This window comes from Pagrus major, chromosome 14 (genome assembly GCF_040436345.1).
Source record: "Pagrus major chromosome 14, Pma_NU_1.0".
Lineage (NCBI taxonomy): Eukaryota > Metazoa > Chordata > Actinopteri > Spariformes > Sparidae > Pagrus > Pagrus major.
Genome location: NC_133228.1, coordinates 20,459,120 through 20,479,503, shown reverse-complemented (window position 1 = coordinate 20,479,503; position 20,384 = coordinate 20,459,120). Strand labels below are relative to the sequence as shown.

Sequence of the window (20,384 nt, the reverse complement as noted above, 5' to 3'; positions counted from 1 at the left end):
CACAATATTGACGTACCTTTTATTAACTTTATACGGAGTGCTTGTTTGCAAGCAGTTGATTATTTACACATTCAGCAGATATGGAACAACATTAGCACCCATTTGGAGTCTTGTTTGTGTCCACCTGATGAATGTAAAGCTCTGCTTTTTGTGTCTCTACCAACCCCTGAGGGAGATATCTGCCACTTCAGCTGCTAAATGCTTTTCTATGCCCACTTTATCTGTGTGCTGTCTGGTGCTGAGCAGGTAGTGCCCACGGTGTGAGCTTTTTTTTCCTGAAAATAGCTGCCAGCTGAGTCTGAAAGCAATACAGATGACAGCAGTGAACTTAAATGATAAAGTTGCAGCAGTATAAACCAAAACAATGAGCTCAAAGATGCTAAAACACTGAGGGTTACTGCAGAGTCAGGTGATAAATGTCTATTGATTAGTCACCAGGTCACTTCAAATGCTTTCTCCTAACAAGGCACACTTTGTTAGGTGTTCTAGGAAAATAATGTTTTATTAGTTTTAATTATTAATTCTTGAAATGAGCTTCAGGGCATTTGAATGAAGATTCATTTCTGAACAAATTATTGACGATTCTAACTGCAGATTTTTACCTTATTAAAAAAACATTTAGAAACCACAGCAAACTTATTGACCTTTAAAGTTTTTAATAATAAAACAGGTAGAAATATTCTGAAGTGAATAACACTGAATGTATTGCAAAAGTAAGGTGATTAAAAAGCAGTGAAATGATGTTGTGTTTTGTGAAATGTTGTGTTTTCTAAAATGTTGTGTTTTGTGAAATGTTGTTGTGTTTTCTAAAATGTCATGTTTGTGAAATGTTGTTGTGTTTTGTGAAATGTTGTGTTTTGTGAAATGTTGTGTTTTGTGAAATGTTGTTGTGTTTTCTAAAATGTCATGTTTGTGAAATGTTGTTGTGTTTTGTGAAATGTTGTGTTTTGTGAAATGTTGTGTTGTCTGAAATGTTGTTGTGTTTTGTGAAATGTTGTGTTTTCTGAAATGTTGTTGTGTTTTGTGAAATGTTGTATTTTCTGAAATGTTTTGTTTTCTGAAATGTTGTGTTTTCTGAAATGTGTTTTCTGAAATGTGTTTTGTGAAATGTGTTTTGTGAAATGTTCTGTGAAATGTTGTGTTTTGTGAAATGTTGTTGTGTTTTGTGAAATGTTGTGTTTTCTAAAATGTTGTTGTGTTTTCTAAAATGTGTTTTGTGAAATGTTGTTTTGTGAAATGTTGTTGTGTTTTCTGAAATGTTGTTTTCTGAAATGTTGTGTTTTGTGAAATGTGTTTTCTAAAATGTTGTGTTTTGTTAAATGTTGTGTTTTGTGAAATTTTGTGTTTTGTGAAATTTTGTTTTCTAAAATGTTGTGTTTTATGAAATGTTGTGTTTTGTGAAATGTTGTTGTGTTTTGTGAAACGTTGTGTTTCGTGAAATGTTGTGTTTTCTAAAATGTTGTTGTGTTTTGTGAAATGTTGTGTTTTCTAAAATGTTGTGTTTTCTGAAATGTTGTTGTGTTTTCTAAAATGTTGTTTTCTGAAATGTTTTGTTTTCTGAAATGTTGTGTTTTCTGAAATGTTGTTGTGTTTTCTAAAATGTTGTTTTCTGAAATGTTTTGTTTTCTGAAATGTTGTGTTTTCTGAAATGTTGTTTTGTTTTCTGAAATGTTGTTGTGTTTTGTGAAATGTTGTTTTCTGAAATGTTGTTGTGTTTTGTGAAATGTTGTTTTCTGAAATGTTGTGTTTTCTAAGAAGTTGTGTTTTCTAAGATGTTTTGTTTTGTGAAATGTTGTGTTTTCTAAGAAGTTTTGTTTTCTAAGATGTTTTGTTTTGTGAAATGTTGTGTTTTGTGAAATGTTGTGTTTTGTGAAATGTTTTGTTTTCTGAAATGTTGTTGTGTTTTGTGAAATGTGTTTTCTCAAATGTTGTGTTTTCTGTAATGTTATTGTGTTTTCTGAAAAGTTGTTGTCTTTTCTGTAACGTTGTGTTTTCTGTAATGTTGTTGTGTTTTCTATAATGTTGTGTTTGAACCTTCAGGGCCACCATAAACAACAGTGTAAGAATACTGGAAATCTGGATAAAATGAATTAAACAGAACTAGAAGATAAAAATATTAACAAATACAAACAGCTGACAGTCCAGCAATGCGACATTATTGAAAATAAGGTAAAAACAGTGCAAGAGTAATGATTTCTGTGGAGAAGAAGGACATACATCAGACACAACTTGGCCATAAAAGGTTTATTCTTTCAAGTGGCATATTATTGATCTTAAAATGCATTAACAAACCTATTAGATACAACTGTTAAAGTGTTTCCTTGTCACCAATGACTCCATTAACACTGAGTTTTTACCCTGTTTACTGTGTAACAACAGCATTAGGTCTTTCACTTTCTCACTGACAGCTCTGGGAAATATCACAGCGTTGCCATTTTGTTCGGATGCAGATATTTAAAGCACCTGTCATGAAACCTGAGGTGACATTTCAATAGCTTCTGGAGGCCTTAATGTACATGCGTTTCCTCCACAAAGTCACTAGGTTGTAAAGAGCCATTGAAAAAAAAAAAGAAAAAAAAAAAGATGCTTGATGCAGTGTGACAGCCAAAGTGTTGGATAGAGTTTCACATTCTATATATAAGCCTGGTGACTTGTGTCCCTGCTGCTCCGTTTAAATGCCAGAGTCACACTGTCAAAACAGAGTGAGGGGCGCAACAATATGATGGACCTTTTTGAGACCAACACTTATCTTTTTAATGATTTGCGCTATTTGGAAGAAGGAGATCATGGACCACTACAGCACTTGGACATGTCGGGGGTGTCTCCCCTGTACAACGGCACTGACAGCCCGCTGTCTCCGGGCCAGGATAATGTTCCGTCCGAGACCGGGGGGGAGAGCAGCGGGGAGGAGCACGTCCTTGCGCCCCCGGGTCTCCGTGCGCACTGCGAGGGCCAGTGCCTCATGTGGGCCTGCAAGATCTGCAAGAGGAAGTCAGCGCCCACGGACCGACGCAAGGCCGCCACGCTCAGGGAGAGGAGGAGGCTCAAGAAGATCAACGAGGCCTTCGACGCGCTGAAGAGGAAGACCGTTCCCAACCCAAACCAGAGGCTACCCAAGGTGGAGATTTTACGCAGCGCCATCAGCTACATCGAGCGGCTACAGGAGCTGCTGCAGACGCTGGACGAGCAGGAGAAAAACGGATCGTCCCACAACTTTAACGGCAAAGAACACAGTGTAAGCTGTCGTATCAGATTCAATATGAGTGAGATGACTTCATGATAAGCTTTTATTCCCTTTTTAAAATGCCTACATGGACTTGTAACGCGTCTGTGGTGCGTTTAATGACCTCAAGATGTGTTTACTGCATGTTTATATTTCATTGTCACTCTGATATTTTTATTCCGGTTGTGACATTCATTAAGGATGTCACTGATGTTAATGTTGACAACTTTACAGCCTCCTCTGAGAATAAATTAATGTGTTCCTCCAGGAATATTCATCTTTTTTCTGATTTATTTGCTTTATTTGTCTCTCATAAAAGCTTGGCCTGTTTCTGGGTTAGTGTTTTAAAGTCAGTTTTATGAAATGTACTTATGTTTATCCATGTTGTGACCAAAAACATGTCTGGATAACATGTGACTTGTGTTTCTACAGGTGGCCAGTCATGAGTATCACTGGAAAAAGGCCTCAGAGAGCTGGTCGACCTCTGCTGACCATTCCACTGCAGCAATGACAAACCAGAGAGACGGTACATCTGTCAGACTTCACTTACAATCACTAATAACTGAATAAATTGATTAAATTAAACCAACAGTCCTTTGTATGAAAGGGGATTAGGGCCACTGTAAAAAATAAGGAGTTCTGACTGTTTTTCTCTCTCTTCAATTCTTAGAAAATAAGTCTTTCGAGTTTAATGTCAAAATTCGAGAAAAAAAGTCAGAATTGGAGTTAAATGTCAAAATTCAGAGAAAAAAAGTCATATTTCTGAGAAAAAAGTCAGAATTTGGAGTTTAATGTCAGAATTCTGAGAAAAAAAGTCAAATTTCTGAAAAAAAAAAGTCAGAATTTGGAGTTTAACATCACAATTCTGAGAAAAAAAGTCAGATTTTGGAATTTAATTTCAAAATTCAGAGAAAAAAAGTCAGAATTTGGAGTTTAACGTCAAACTTCAGAGAAAAAAAAGTCAGATTTCTGAGATAAAAAGTCAGAATTCTGATTTTAGACTAAAAATTCAGACATTTTCTGTGAATTCTGTCATTTTTGGTTTTTTTGACAGAAATTTTTCAAAATTTTTCTGTCGAACTTGACTTTTTTTCTCTGAATTTTGACATTAAACTCCAAATTCTGACTTTTTTTCTCTGAAATTTGACTTTTTTTCTCTGATTTTTGATATTAAACTCCAAATTCAGACGTTTTTCCTCTGAATTTTGACGTTAAACTCCTTTTCAGAAATCTGACTTTTTTTCTCAGAAATCTGACTTTTTTTTTCAGAAATCTGACTTTTTTCTCAGAAATCTGACTTTTTCTGACTTTCTCCAAATTCTGACTTTTTTTCTCTGAAATTTGACTTTTTTTCCTCAAATTTTTTTATGTGAAACTCTCAATTCTGACTTTTTTCTCAGAAATTTGACTTTTTTTCTCAGAAATCTGACTTTTTTTCTCAGAATTTTGACGTTAAACTCCAAATTCTCCAAATTTGGACTTTTTTTCCTCAGAAATCTGACTTATTTTCTGAGAAATCTGACTTTTTTTCCTCAGAAATCTGACTTTTTCTGACTTTCTCCAAATTCTGACTTTTTTCTCTGAAATTTGACTTTTTTTCCTCAAATTTTTTTTATGTGAAACTCTCAATTCTGACTTTTTTCTCAGAAATTTGACTTTTTCGCAGAAATCTGACTTTTTCTCAGAATTTTGACGTTAAACTCCAAATTCTCCAAATTTGGACTCTTTTTTTCAGAAATCTGACTTTTTTTCTGAGAAATCAGACTTTTTTCTCAGAAATCAGACTTTTTTTCAGAAATCTGACTTTTTTCCTCAGAATTTTGACGTTAAACTGCAAATTCTCCAAATTTGGACTTTTTTTTCTCAGAAATCTGACTTTTTTTTCAGAAATCTGACTTTTTTTTCAGAAATCTGACTTTTTTTTCTCAGAAATCTGACTTTTTTCCTGAGAAATCTGACTTCTTTTTTCAGAAATCTGACTTTTTTTCTGAGAAATCTGACTTTTTTTCTGAGAAATCTGACTTTTTTTCTCAGAATTTTGACGTTAAACTACAAATTCTCCAAATTTGGACTTTTTTTTTTCAGAAATCTGACTTTTTTTCTGAGAAATCTGACTTTTTTTCTCAGAAATCAGACTTTTTTTTCTCAGAAATCTGACTTTTTTTCAGAAATCTGACTTTTTTTCTGAGAAATCTGACTTTTTTTCTCAGAAATCAGACTTTTTTTTCTCAGAAATTTGACTTTTTCGCAGAAATCTGACTTTTTCTCAGAATTTTGACGTTAAACTCCAAATTCTCCAAATTTGGACTCTTTTTTTTCAGAAATCTGACTTTTTTTCTGAGAAATCAGACTTTTTTCTCAGAAATCAGACTTTTTTTCAGAAATCTGACTTTTTTCCTCAGAATTTTGACGTTAAACTGCAAATTCTCCAAATTTGGACTTTTTTTTCTCAGAAATCTGACTTTTTTTCAGAAATCTGACTTTTTTTTTCAGAAATCTGACTTTTTTTTCTCAGAAATCTGACTTTTTTCCTGAGAAATCTGACATTTTCTGACTTTCTCCAAATTCTGACTTTTTTTCTCAGAAATTTGACGTTAAACTACAAATTCTCCAAATTTGGACTTTTTTTTTTTCAGAAATCTGACTTTTTTTCTGAGAAATCTGACTTTTTTTTCAGAAATCTGACTTTTTTCTCAGAAATCTGACTTTTTTTCTCAGAAATCTGACTTTTTTTCTCAGAAATCTGACTTTTTTTCCCCTCAGAATTTTGACATTAAACTCCAAATTCTGCCTTTTTTTTGGTCAGAAATTTTATTTTTTTTCTCAGATTTTTGACGTGAAACTCCAAATTTAAAAAACATATCAAAACTCAAAGGTTTGTAACAGTGGTTCTTATCCTCTTCTGTACCTTTGTTTTTCAGGAACAAGTGAATCTGCGTCTTCCAGCCTCCTCCGTCTATCGTCCATCGTGAACAGCATCAACAACGACGAGAAAATCAACTTCCGCGAGGACGTCTCAGAGAACTGAAACATTTGAACAAGACCTTGACAAGAAAACTATTGTTAAATTTAACATTTTCCATTGCTTTTCTCTAAATTATTTCCACTATATTCAGCCAATTCTGGCTTCTGTTTGTTTATGTAGCCTTCATTTTTACAGCAGGAGCGAGAGATTGTACATATTTTATAAAAATGTGATGTTTAGATTATTTATTTTATATTCAGCTGCACACAAACTCTCTGGGGAAGATGATATTTTATTTAAGTATTTGTACATAACTGACCAAGAGAATAAATTGCTACTTTTGCGATACTCTAAACCGCTGTGTTCCTCATTCTTTAAAGGCTGGAAGAGTACGGGCATCCATTCCTCTTGTGTCTCACAATCAGAGGCAGTGCAAGCATCAGACCACATGTATGATTAATAAGTTATGATGAAATGTACCAAACCTCTATTGGTATGAAAAGAAAACATGTTTTAACTGTCACCTCAGGCACAAATGCTGGCTCAAACTGTATCTGCAGGTAAAACAGAGAGTTTTAGGTCCCTCGTGTATCTTTATTTTACATGAAAAGCGAAAATCGTCTCTACTGGTTCCTCCAGAATTCATGGCTATTATAAGTCCATAAAATCTGAACTGGAGTAGTTCACTGTCAGGCTGCTTCTCTTTGTTCTGACTTGATCCTACAACACCAACACCAGTCCTCCTCTCCTCTCCTCTCCTCTCCTCTCCTCTCCTCTCCTCTCCTCTCCTCTCCTCTGTGAAATTTCTTTTGCTCAGACTCTTTTTATTTTGGGAAAAAAAATTGAGAATTTTTAGAAAAATGTGAGAATTTGTATTTTTATTATTTGGGGCCTTTTTACGGCTTTGAGAGATGACAGGAAACAGGAGGAGAGAGGGGGAGTGACATGCAGCAGGGGGACCCAGGCCAGGACTCTAACCCAGGGCCACTGCAGTGAGGACAAAGCCTCAGCACATGGGATGCCTGCTCTACCAACTGAGCTAATCAGAACACCATAAAAAATAAAAAAAATGTGAGCATTTTTGAAAAAATGTGAGAATTTTTTTAAAAAATGTGAAATTTTAAGTAAAAATGTGAGAATTTTTAGGAAAAAAAATGAAATTTTAAGAAAAAATGTGAGAATCTTTAGAAAAAATGGAGAATTTTTAGAAAAAAGGTTTAATGTCAAGTGGAGTTTAATGTCAAAATTCTGAGAAAAAAAGTCAGATTTCTGAGAAAAAAAGTCAGAATTTGGAGTTTAATGTCAAAACTCAGAGAAAAACAGTCAGAATTCAGAGTTTAATGTCAGAATTCAGAGTTTAATATCAGAATTCAGAGAAAAAACAGAATTGAGAGGAAACTGGATTAAAGAGAGGGGGAGTGACATGGAGCAGAGGGACCAAGGCCAGGACTTGAACCCAGGTCCTCTGCAACAAGGATGCAGCCTCTGTACAATGGATGTCTGCTCTACCAACTGAGCTGATCAGCTAGCCAAGAAACAAGAAAAAATGTGAGGATTTTTAGTTAAAATGTGAGACTTTTTAGAAAAAAATTGAAATTTTAAGAAAAAATGTGAGAATTTTTAGAAAAAATATGAGAATTTTTAGAAAAAATGTGAAATTTTAAGTAAAAATGTGAGAATTTTTTGAAAAAATGTGAGAATCTTTAGAAAAAATGGAGAATTTTTAGAAAAAAAGTTTAATGTAAAGTGGAGTTTAATGTCAAAATTCTGAGAAAAAAAGTCAGATTTCTGAGAAAAAAAGTCAGAATTCAGAGTTTAATGTCAGAATTCTGAGAAAAACAGTCAGAATTCAGAGTTTAATGTCAGAATTCAGAGAAAAAAAAGTACAATTTTTGAATTGAGAGGAAACTGGATTAGTGAGAGGGGGAGTGATATGGAGCAGAGGGACCAAGGCCAGGACTTGAACCCAGGTCCTCTGCAACAAGGATGCAACCTCTGTACAATGGATGTCTGCTCTACCAACTGAGCTAATCAGCTAGCCAAGAAACAAGAAAAAATGTGAGGATTTTTAGAAAAATGTGATAATCTTTTGAAAAAATTTGATAATTTTTAGAAAAAATATGAGAATTTTTCAAAAAAATGTGAGAATTTTTTGAAAAAATGTCACATTTTTTTGAAAAAATGTCACATTTTTTTGAAAAAATGTCAGAATTTTTAGTCAAAAGTCAGAATTGAGGGATGACAGGAAACAGGATTAGAGATATGCAGCAGAGGAGCCCAGGCAGGGACTCAAACCCAGGGCCGCTGCAGCAAGGACAAAGTCTCTGCACATGGGACGCCTGCTCTACCAACTAAGCTAATCAGCACAACACAAAATGCTAAAAAATGATTGATTGAAATTGAAATTTTAAGAAAAAATGTGAGAATTTTTAGAAAAAATGTGAGAATTTTTAGAAACAAAAAGGATTTGGGGAAAAAATTTGAGAATTTTTAGAAACAAAAAGGATTTGGGGAAAAAATTTGAATTATTATTTGGGGCCTTTATACAGCTTTGAGAAATTACAGGAAACTGGGTTAGAGCGAGGGGGAGTGACATGCAGCAGAGGGGGCCAGGCCAGGACTCAAACCCAGGGCCGCTGCAGCAAGGACAAAGCCTCTGTACATGGGATGCCTGCTCTACCAACTGAGCTAATCGGCTATTCAAAATTTTTTTTAAAATGTGAGAATTTTTTAGAAAAATGTGAGAATTTTTTAGAAAAATGTGAGATTTTTTTAGAAAAATGTGAGAATTTTTTAGAAAAAATGTGAGAATTTTTAGAAAAAAATCAGAATTTTTAGTCTAAAGTCAGAATTGAGAGATAACAGGAAACTGGATTAGAGACATGCAGCAGAGGAGCCCAGGCAGGGACTCAAACCCAGGGCTGCTGCAGCAAGGACAAAGCCTCAGCACATGGGATGCCTGCTCTACCAAGTGAGCTAATCGGCTATTCAAAATTTTTTTTAAAATGTGAGAATTTTTTAGAAAAATGTGAGAATTTTTAGAAAAAAATCAGATTTTTTAAAAAAAAAAATCAGAATTTTTTTCAAAAAATCAGAATTTTTTTCAAAAAATCAGAATTTTTTTTAAAAAAATCAGAATTTTTTAAAAAAAATCAGAATTTTTTGAAAAAATGTCAGAATTTTTTGTCTAAAGTCAGAATTGAGAGATAACAGGAAACTGGATTAGAGAGAGGGGGAGTGATATGTAGCAGATGGGAGAATCTTTTTTAAAAATGTGAGAATTTTTTAGAAAAAATGTGAGAATTTTTTAGAAAAAATGTGAGAATTTTTTAGAAAAAATGTGAGAATTTTTTAGAAAAAATGTGAGAATTTTTTAGAAAAAATGTGAGAATTTTTAGAAAAAATGTGAGAATTTTTAGAAAAAATGTGAGAATTTTTAGAAAAAATTGCAGACTTTTTTTTAGAAAAAATGTCAGAATTTTTAGAAAAATGTGAGAATTTTTAGAAAAAATTTGAGAATTTTTAGAAAAAATGTGAGAATTTTTAGAAAAAATTGCAGACTTTGTTTTAGAAAAAAAATGCAGACATTTTTTTGGAAAAAATGTCAGATTTTTTGGAAAAATTTCAGACTTTTTTAGGAAAATGTGAGATTTTTTTAGAAAAAATGTGAGAATTTTTAGAAAAAATTGCAGACTTTTTTTTAGAAAAAATTGCAGACTTTTTTTTAGAAAAAATTGCAGACTTTTTTTTTAGAAAAAATTGCAGACTTTTTTTTAGAAAAAATGTCAGATTTTTTAGAAAAATGTGAGAATTCTTAGAAAAAATGTGAGAATTTTTAGAAAAAATTGCAGACTTTGTTTTAGAAAAAAATGCAGACTTTTTTTTATAAAAAATGTCAGATTTTTTAGAAAAAATGTGAGAATTTTTAGAAAAAATTGCAGACTTTTTTTTAGAAAAAAATTGCAGACTTTTTTTTAAGAAAAAATGTCAGATTTTTTAGAAAAATGTGAGAATTCTTAGAAAAAATGTGAGAATTTTTAGAAAAAATTGCAGACTTTGTTTTAGAAAAAAATGCAGACTTTTTTTTAGAAAAAATGTCAGATTTTTTGGAAAAATTTCAGACTTTTTAAAAAATTTTCAGACTTTTAAAAAAAAATTTCAGACTTTTTTAGAAAAATGTCAGAATTTTTAGAAAAATTACAGATTTTTTAGAAAAATTACAGATTTTTTAGAAAAATTAAAGATTTTTTTGAAAAATGACAGAATTTTTGAAAGATTTCTGAATTTTTAGATACATTTCTGAATTTTGGGGAAAAAAATCAGAATTTTTTGAAAAAAAATCAGAACTTTTTGAAAAAAATGTTAGAATCTTTAGAAAAAACGTCAGAAAATTAAGTTTAAAGTCCTCTCCTCTCCTCTCCTCTCCTCTCCTCTCCTCTCCTCTCCTCTCCTGTAGTCCACTAGTGACATGGAAACTTGTGCAACAGGCTTGAGTGCAAAGCCCACAGGAATGATGAGGTATAATTAGGACTTAATTCATGATCACTTGTTTCGTCATCACATAGAGCACAGAGCTATTAAAGCAGGTGACGTGATGCTAGCAGCACTCCAGTCTTGTTTGTGGTGTATTGAGAGGAGAGGGGGGTGTTTGTTGATGGTGTTGGGGTATGCTGGTCTCCCTCACGACACAAAGCCCTGCTTGACCTCTGGGACTCTGCCTCATCTCCCAGGCCTGCAAACACAAACACACAAACACGCCGTTTCACCGTGCAACTTGTTCAGTCAGTTTGTGGCTTCGTGCCGCAGCACAGCCTCTGTAACCTCTGCTTATTTTAGGCTTCTGTTAAGAATCCCAGCTGATACAGGCACAAAGGACTTCTTACAGCGATTCAATTTGCACCGCTGAGCTCTCTATATCTCCTGCCTGACTGTTATAGCTCACACTGACAGAGGAGAATATGGGATGGATCTCAAAGGATTCTCTCAGTCTGCTGAAGTACCCACTGATCAAAGACAGACTGAAGATGATGATGACCGATGACCCGTGATTTCCATCGCCGTCCGAACCAAATGAGATGACTTTGATTTTGATGATGCAGGAAGCCGTACATGATTACAGTCTCCAACCCAGCCTGATAAAACAGAACCATTATTTTCTTTCACATTCACATTACAAGTCTATGACCTGACTTTCACAGCAGGAGGTGGAGGGGGCCAAGAATCAGCAGAATAAATGCTAAATATAAATGCAAAACCACAGATCTGTTGCAACATTTTTTACAATGTATTTGTTTGTTTATAACATTTATCTAATAATGCAAAACTGCAACATTTTAAATGCATGACAAACGCGTCGTGGAGTATTTTCTTGACATATTTATCTTGGTACTTTTATTTATTTATTTATTTATGAGACAGTGCACAGCTTCATAGCAGCCAGAGTTAGCTATAAGCTAATTTACATCTTTTGTCCCCAGGCAAGAAACAGAGACAACATCTCTGTTAAGAAAATTATGATACAGTAGAGACAAAAACGGTTACAAGACAATACATATTCTCTACACAACACCACCAGCAACCCCGACGACGACAACAATAACAGCCAGAAATCAAGTCAACAGTGTGCGAGCTTGTTCCAGCACTGAGCTGAATTAAAAGCTGAGAACACACAGTGATCCAGGGCTCTTCTGGGGCTCCTTTCAACACAACTGTTCATATCTTTTACCAAATACCCTGTTGTCTGTAGACACCAGACAGAAACATGATACTCCCTAAACAGTAATGTGATTTTAATGGGCTCCTGCTCACTCGCTCCATCTGATAGCACAACGCATTTTTGCACCTTAAATTGGTAACGACTGCCTAAAATTCGATTATTTCCTTGACGTACTGTTTAAAACCCATTAGAGGAGTTGTATTTGCTGTAAAAACCCAACATCCAGCTGTGTTTTGAACCTTCCTGACTTATTTTCAGCACCCCACGAAGAAGCCCTCTCGGAGCCCCGACTCTCTCTTGTCTGACTTTACAGGGATTTCTGTGTTACTGATGACACCATATAATTCTCATTTGGCTGTGAAGGCAGTGTTTTAAAAGTCAGAGCTGATGAAAGGCGAGCTGTTACAGGAGTGGGGAGGGCGGGGGGGGATAAGCCTCTGGCCTGAATGCTCTGATTTATCCAGACTTTCCTTGAATATCCTGCGAGGAGAAGGATTCAGAGCTGGCCGTGCACCTTCTCTCCGCTCGGTGCCAAACAAATGGTGTTGCCACTCAAGATGTTGTTTTGTTTGACTAATTCATGAGGGGAATGTAAAATGAACTTGGGGGGAAAAAAGGTTGAGGTTTGAAAAAGGATGTAGTCTCAACAGTATTTTGCTGCGCTGTAAAAAGTGTCCATCAGTAACTATTTTATGTTAAAATATTACTCTGATAAAAGTAAAAGTCACCGTACTTTAGTAAAAGTCTTGAAGTATCTGATATTAAATGTTCTGAAGGGTCAAAAGTAACTTTCGACAATAAATATCTTTAAGTATCAAACACACAAGTAGAAGTAAATCCCACATATATTCAGTGATGGAATGTAACTAAGTACATTTACTCAAATACTGTACTTAAACACAATTTTGAGGTACTTGTACTCTACTTATTTCCAGTTTCTGCTACTTTACACTTCCACTTCACTACATTTTGGAGGCAAACATTGTACTTTTTACTCCACTACATTTATTTGATAACTGAAGTTACTAATTACTTTGCAGATTACATGCTGCATCAGAGCCAACGTAGCAAATTATTTACTTAGGTACTTTAAAGACTTTTACTCCAGTACTATTTACAATTGAGCTACTTTGGTTTGATGCAGCAATCTGCAGAGTAACTAGTAACTAAAGTTATCAAATAAATGTAGTGGATTAAAAAGTACAATATTTGTGTATATTTGTATAAAATTCCATCAGTGAATATATGTAGGATTTGCTTTTACTTGTACTTTTGATACCTAACTACTTATTGCCATAAATTACTTTTAACACGTAAGAACATTTAATATCAGATACTTTAAGACTTTTACTTAAAGTACTATAGTGACTTTCACTTTTACCACAGTAATATCTTAACTGATATCATTAAAAAGTACAGTACTTTCCTCCAAAATGTGGTGAGTGTATGAAGCAGAACGTGGAAATACTCAAGTAAAGAACAAGTACCGAGTAAAAGTCTTAAAGTATCTGATATTAAACATACTTAAGTATCAAAAGTAAGTAAAAGTATATTAAACATATATTTACATGTATGTATGTTATGCATACTATGGGCCAACAGATTATTAGATCCCATGTTCAGCATTTTTCTGATGATCAGAGTAGTTTTTTTTTTAATCCTGAAGTAACTTGTAACGAAAGTTATCCAACAAATGTAATGGAGTAAAAAAGTACAGCACTTTCCTCCAAAATGTCGAGGAGTGGAAGTTTAAAGAAGAGGGTTGGAATGTGATGGAATGTAACTAAGTACATTTACTCAAGTATTGTACTTCAATTTTAAATTATTGATGTATGATACTCAGCCTAATTCAATTTTAGTAACTAGTGACTAAAGTTATCCAAAAAAAGTTCAATGTTTGTCTCCAAAATGTTGTGGTACAAGTCACTCAAAAGTGTACTTAAGTACAGTACTTAGTTACATTCCATCACTGTCAATAAAATGTAATATCAATGTACAATATTTCATTATAATCTATTTTTTGATCCTGTTTTCTTTTCTTATACTGATTCCTCAAAGTAACCTGTAACTAATTGTGTTAAATAAATGCAAAAGTGGAGTGGAAGTGTAAAGTAGTGTACTTGAGTAGATGTTTTTCGTTACATCCCATCACTTATATCCTGGCAGTGAAAGCACACAGAAATATGAAAGCAGAGTAAACTCGGGGCTTCAGAGAGGTGATGTGTGGAGCAGGAATGTGGCTCTGAGTGATGAATCTTCTCTGTCAGGCTTCTTGTGTTGCAACAAACCAGCAGCAGATTAAGTCAAACCTCGAGGCCGTTTAGAAGAAATAAGGTTTTCAGACGTGAGCGAGATGCACATAAAAGATCACCTCCTGCCCTTCACTTAACTCTGTCTCTGACCCCTGAGAACAACAGAAAAGCAAACTGGAGAGAGTTCCCAAGAGACCAGGCGAGCCTGTGCGCAAAGAGTGCGCCATTAAAGCTCCTGCGCGTCCCCAATGACACCATGTGCTGCGCCAATCTAACTGCAGCCTGGATTATCTGTCGCTTGATTGCAGGTTTTCTCATCGTGGACGTTGTTCTCAGCCCCGGACAGGCTTTGATCTTCTCAGCAGCTACAAGCCGATGTCTTCTTCAGCTGCGCCTAATCCAAACTCCGACTGCAATTCAGAGGCAGCAGCGGGCACCGGTGTTTTCTTAGGTGCGCGCTGTTCCCAGAGAAGGGGGCTCGCCAAACGTTTTGACACATTGTGAGAAATATCCGCATTGTATCCTTGTAAGCTGTCAACAGCGTCGTTACCTGCAGCCGTCGGGGTCGAGCTGGAGAAGCCTCTTTTATAGCTGGAAGAGAGCAAATCTGCAAAAAGAGAGAATTCAACATCTCTACTGACATGAAGAAACGACTGAGTTTGGTAAAAATGTCTAAAACATCTTGAGTTTGGTTGATTTACACTGTAAACACAAATGAAATGAATGTATTTTCAGTTGTATTTTCATTCCTTAGAAAAAGCAATAAAATCACATTGAATCTGAAGCAAAGAGGGATGCAAAGATGTTTATAGTGCAGAAATCCCAAACAACTTTATTTTTATAAATCCCACCAGGAGCAGTTTGTTTGAACAGCAAGAGAAAACCCACAGTAACATGTAGACACATGAATAAATCAATAAAATATGCCAAAGAGCTCCAAGGAGCAATAAAAAAGAAATAGAAAATGTCAACAAAAAGTTTGATCAAGATGATAAAATCAACTAAAAAGTGTCTACAGAGCATTTAAAAGACGAATCACAGAGGGCAGAGGAAGCTAAAATACAGTTACTTGATTGCAAAAAGAGGTCAAGTCCTCCTCTCAAATAAAAACTACTGCACCATCATGGCCATCTGCTCTGCGCTGAACCGAAGCACTCGACTTGTGTCAATAACCTTTAACGGTTAAAATTTGTTCCTCTGAGGCAAAGTGGTGCAGCGGTGGTGGTGTTGGTGTTGGTGTCAGTTGTGTAATTGCTGTTTTAATGAGCTTCAGCAAACAGCGATCGCCTCACTCGCAGCACCTCCAGTGACGAGGCCGGGGTGTTTAGAGGGGGCTTACCACTGTAATGTGAATTCACAGGGCTTGAAATGTTACACCTTCCATTGCAGCTGGGCTGCATCTGCAACGCTGTTGTCTCCACCGTAAAAAATGTCTTGCATACTCCTACAAGTGGTCACCCTCTTTTTTTCTGCACAGTTTGACCAAACAAAACACGCTCTCTTAAATGTTTATGTCTTCATGGCTGAGCATTGTCGGCTGTGACGTGTCGCCCGGAGGCCGGTTGCAGATAAATCAGGCAGAAAGAAGCACTTCTGATGCGTTAAAAACAGGTCATGTGGTGGTTAAACCTGCTCCAGAAACATTCCCGAGCATTGTGTTCATCGTGGCCTTGTAGGAGGAGAAGGGCCCTTGGAAGCAGAGAGTGGTGATGAGTAGGAAAACACCAGTAAGTGCAGATGTGGGAAACTCTGCAGGGTACTGGGGGGTGAGAGGCAGTGGGTTGGGATGGGGCAGGGAGGGAGCTGAGCTAACCCCAGCCTGCCTTCTGGCTGGGCCAATGGGCCATGGTAATTAGATCTGGCCAATGTGGGCCCTAGGCTCTGGCCTGGGGGCATATAAGGGGGGCCTGGGGCAACAGACCCCTCATATCACTCAGAGGTCTCCTCTCTCACACCCCACTCCTCTGCCCTCCTTCTTTGCGCCCTTTCTTCAACAAGCTATGGACGTCTTCTCGCCATCCCAGGTCTACTACGACAGAGCGTGCGATTCGCCTCCAGACAGCCTGGACTTCGGCCCCGGCATGGAGCTCGACGGCTCCGAGGAGGACGAGCACGTCAGGGTCCCCGGGGCCCCTCACCAGCCGGGACACTGCCTCCAGTGGGCCTGCAAAGCCTGCAAGCGCAAGTCCAACTTTGTGGACCGCAGACGGGCCGCCACCATGCGCGAGCGCCGGCGACTGAAGAAGGTCAACCACGCTTTCGAGGCTCTGAGGCGCTGCACCTCGGCCAACCCCAGCCAACGTCTGCCCAAGGTGGAGATCCTGCGCAACGCCATCCAGTACATCGAGAGCCTGCAGGACCTGCTACGAGAGCAGGTGGAGAACTACTACGGCCTTCCTGGAGAGAGCAGCTCGGAGCCTGGGAGCCCGCTGTCCAGCTGCTCTGACGGCATGGTAAGACCTCTCATCCACATGTTCATCTTCTTCTAGCAAAACATCTAGTGGTGGAAAGTCTTGCAGGTCTGCAACTGGGAGCAAGACAGGACTTCACCTGGAAAAGCCTCTGTCGTTGACCAAAGTATCTGCAGAGTCTGCCGCCAATTCTCATTACCATGTTGAGTATTTCATTTCAAAACAGAGCCAGGATTTCCAATTTACGAACTTATTAATCAAATAAGCTTGTCTTGCCCCAAGACCTCAATTACCACGGCTCCCCATGCATGTCATACTCTCCTATAATTCTTTAATTCAAACATCAATTCACTCAGCAGTCTTACATGTACTTCTGTCCGCTGTGTTGTTATTACAAGTCACGATGAATTAGTTGTTTCTCAACAACAGTCTGAAGGTGACAGTGTATCAGCTAATTGTAAAGCACTCACAATGCTGGATGCAGTAATGTCTTTCCCACCACCGGACACTTTATAGCCCTAATAAACCGAGCTAAATCCACCTTACTGAAGTCTGGCAGGAAAAACTGGGCGCTTTTTCTGCATTCCATCCTGACTGCATGTTCTGCACCGCTGCCAGGATTTTCTGCAGATTTACTCAGAGAAAGTGTCATCTTGCACAAACTGGTGTTGCTTCCACTGATACAATCGATTCGCCACGCTCAGAGTCGGCCGGGGCAGGGGGAAGAGGGGAGCGCACACTGCCACTCTGGCTTTAAGGTGGATGTGAAATAAAGAAGGCCATAACTTTGGAATTCAGGATTTATTAGCCTGTCAAGAATATCGTGAAGGGCGCTGGTTGTTTTTGCCCTTCTCTCCAGCCCGTATATATTTATACAAATATAACACATCATTTTCTGTTGGCTGTATTTTTTTGTGTGTGTGTTTGAAAGAATTCAAGGGTAAATTTGATTTCTTATTTCCTTGCAGGTTGACAGCAACAGTCCAGTGTGGCAACAGCTGAATACAAACTACAGCAGCAGTTATTCATATATGAAGAACGGTAAGACCTTTGGACTGCAGCCTGATATGAATATGACAAACATTTCTGCTTTATAACTGAATAGAAGATTATTTGTGTTTTAATTTCCTTGAGTGTCGGGATTAAAAGCCACAAAAACCTGATAAAGCATAAAAATGACAAATAATTTCCTGCTTTTTGATAAACATCTGTCCCGTGTATGCTTCCTCTTTACAAGAATCACATGCAGCATTGAATTAACTCAAACGATCTTCCTCCTTTCAGACACTTTGGGCGATAAGACAGCTGGAGCCTCCAGTCTCGAGTGTCTCTCCAGCATCGTGGACCGTCTGTCCTCGGTGGAGACCAGCTGCGGACAGCCGTCTCTGAGAGACTCGGCCACCTTCTCCCCCGGCAGCTCCGACTCGCAGCCCTGCACGCCGGAGAGCCCCGGATCCAGGCCCGTCTACCACGTCCTGTGAGGGAAAACTTGGCTTTGACGTGGATGTTTTGCCTCGGGCTGCGTTTGCAACAAAGAGATAAGAACTAGTTTGTGCAAATCTGAAGGAGCTGTGGCGAGAAGCTTTTATATTGTACATGAGATTGTAAATAATGTAAATGCTCATTTATTCTATACATGCTATTATACCCAATGAGACATATTTAATTATGACAGTTAATGTAATGTTGCTTTTTTTCCCAACGTGAAGTGGTATTTAAGCAGTTTGGATTTCTTACTTTCTGTGTTGTCGTGAACATTAAATCTTTCACTGTTTTGTACAAAAAGTTTCTTCTTCTGTTTCTTTGTGACCACGTGTTCGTATATCTCATTAATCATCATGCTAACGTAGGAAGTAATGAGCTAAAATTAGGAAAAAAATGAACTCTGGTGCCTCTAATAAATGTGAAGATGCCATAAATATAACTTTCAGCAAAAAACAAAGTTACTAAAACATCAAAATGACGCCAAAAACTGTCGACTAGCTCACACTATTGTAATATTTTTAGCGAAAAATGTAAAAAATGTGGCATTTTTCATCATTGCCGTCTTTATAACAGAGATTAGAGGGTGCAACGTTTTAAGAAACACTTCCAAAATCTATCATCTACTCTTAAAACAGTTAAATTAACAATTAACGGTAGTCTTTGCTCCCTAGGTCTTTCATGCGTCTGCACATCTGTAATCTCCTGTATGTATTTCATATATAGAGCCATATAAAAGAATGTGGAGATGTTTAACTACTAAACTATGGTATAAATGAATTTTATACGGTGGTATAAAAAAGCTTAAAAAAAGATGTTTTTCGCGATGAAAGGGCAGGTCATACATTATGTGACAGGACTGTCTCGCGCAGGGCTCGTAGAGGACATTTTTAGACCGTCTCCAGCTAACAAGGTGTGGAGCTCACATTAGAAGACTGATAGAGGTCAGCTGATGCCATTAATAATGTGTCACTGCTGTAATCACTCATGAAGCCGACTGCAATATGAGTCATTCCAGCGGTCTTAAAGGGCCTAAAAAATACCTCCCTGCATCAAAGCAAGCCTTGAAACCTTAAAGATGTCCGACTCTGATCCCCCTCTCGTATCTCTTTGTTCTTCTAATGTGTGTTTTAGTGTGTCTATGTACCTGTTTGTTCTTCCCCTCCAAATGTGAGTCATCATTAACACCCTTGATTACACCATCAACACCAGGGTTGGGAACAAATGGCCTCTAATTGTACTTTAATGTGTGACTGAGGGGGGAGGGGGGGCTACATGTGTGTCACGCTGCATCATGCTTTCCATCAGGCTGTAAGTAAGCAGCATATATTGTTTTACTTTATGTAGTCTGTTGAGAGGCACTTAGGTTTTTTCTTGTGGATATGGTTCTGGTAATTGCATCCTCTACTCTCTGAAACACATTTTCTCTCTTATTATGCCTCTTCTGTCTTTGTTAATTTACAAATAAAGGAAAAATATCTACTCAGATATTCTCCTGTTTCAGTTTTTCTCTCTATCTCTTTTATATCAGCGCTACAGAGAGCTTTTTAACTGCTCAATGTATCATCGTTTCCATGTGGTTATGAGTATTATGTTCCTTAATGTTGTTTACAGGAGCGTTAAAGTCATTTTTTACTGTATTCCCAGGAAGCAGCGGTGGAAAACGTATTCAGATCCTCAAGTAATAGTCGGAAAACCACACTTTATACTAGCCATCATTCATAAATGGTGAATATATAGTGAATTGAACGTCAGTTGATAGTTTTTTCGCTATAAAATGCTTATAAATCATTTATTAAATGATTGTTTAATAAAAAGTTGCCAGTGATGTTTATAATTCTTTGTTAAAGGTTAATAAAAACTGTGTAGTTCAACTATAAACATTATTTGGATGACCATTATAAAGGTGCAATTGATGTTTACATTTGCTAATAAATTCAAAAACAATATAATTAACACTTATTTAAAAATTACATTTAAAACAACAACCAGCGAACTACACGTTTTGCATGTTGCTTCATCAGATTCGTTCTGTGCTTCTCAACAGGTGTTTCTTTAAATAATCAGGTGCTGATCAGCAGAGAATCCAACAAGGTCCCAACAAGAGTACAAATACACTTAAAGAAACAGCAACAGGAGATCCAAACATTTTTAAAACCAGAATACAAAGTCTGGCTGATCCAGTCACAGTACTACAGAAGACTGGATACAAGGATGTATACGGCTCCATAGGATGTCCATCAATTTACAGTTACGAGTAAACACCACAAACATGGACTTAAGTCTAATGTCTCATTGAGCCCATGTGGCTCCAAAGAGTTTCACTTTTCAACAA

At 36.9% G+C, this 20,384-nt stretch overlaps 2 protein-coding genes across 2 annotated transcripts; both read left to right on the top strand.

The window, feature by feature from the left end:
* The first annotated feature begins 2,719 nt into the window (after positions 1 to 2,719).
* myf6 (myogenic factor 6) lies at positions 2,720 to 6,251 on the top strand. The gene is made up of 3 exons (XM_073480736.1): positions 2,720 to 3,235; positions 3,656 to 3,749; positions 6,145 to 6,251. The coding sequence occupies exons 1-3, from the start codon at positions 2,720 to 2,722 to the stop codon at positions 6,249 to 6,251; spliced, it is 717 nt and encodes a 238-aa protein (XP_073336837.1).
* A 9,770-nt stretch (positions 6,252 to 16,021) lies between these two features.
* myf5 (myogenic factor 5) lies at positions 16,022 to 18,048 on the top strand. Its single transcript, XM_073480797.1, has 3 exons — positions 16,022 to 16,609; positions 17,536 to 17,608; positions 17,852 to 18,048. Exons 1-3 carry the CDS (start codon positions 16,022 to 16,024, stop codon positions 18,046 to 18,048), a joined length of 858 nt encoding a protein of 285 aa, XP_073336898.1.
* Positions 18,049 to 20,384: the final 2,336 nt, after the last annotated feature.

Coding starts and splice junctions, on each gene's coding strand:
- myf6 (XM_073480736.1), top strand. CDS start 2,720: ATGATGGACCTTTTTGAGACCAACACTTATCTTTTTAATGATTTGCGC. Junction 3,236..3,655: donor TTAACGGCAAAGAACACAGT/GTAAGCTGTCGT, acceptor GTGTTTCTACAG/GTGGCCAGTCATGAGTATCA. Junction 3,750..6,144: donor AATGACAAACCAGAGAGACG/GTACATCTGTCA, acceptor TTTGTTTTTCAG/GAACAAGTGAATCTGCGTCT.
- myf5 (XM_073480797.1), top strand. CDS start 16,022: ATGTGGGCCCTAGGCTCTGGCCTGGGGGCATATAAGGGGGGCCTGGGG. Junction 16,610..17,535: donor CCAGCTGCTCTGACGGCATG/GTAAGACCTCTC, acceptor ATTTCCTTGCAG/GTTGACAGCAACAGTCCAGT. Junction 17,609..17,851: donor TTATTCATATATGAAGAACG/GTAAGACCTTTG, acceptor TCCTCCTTTCAG/ACACTTTGGGCGATAAGACA.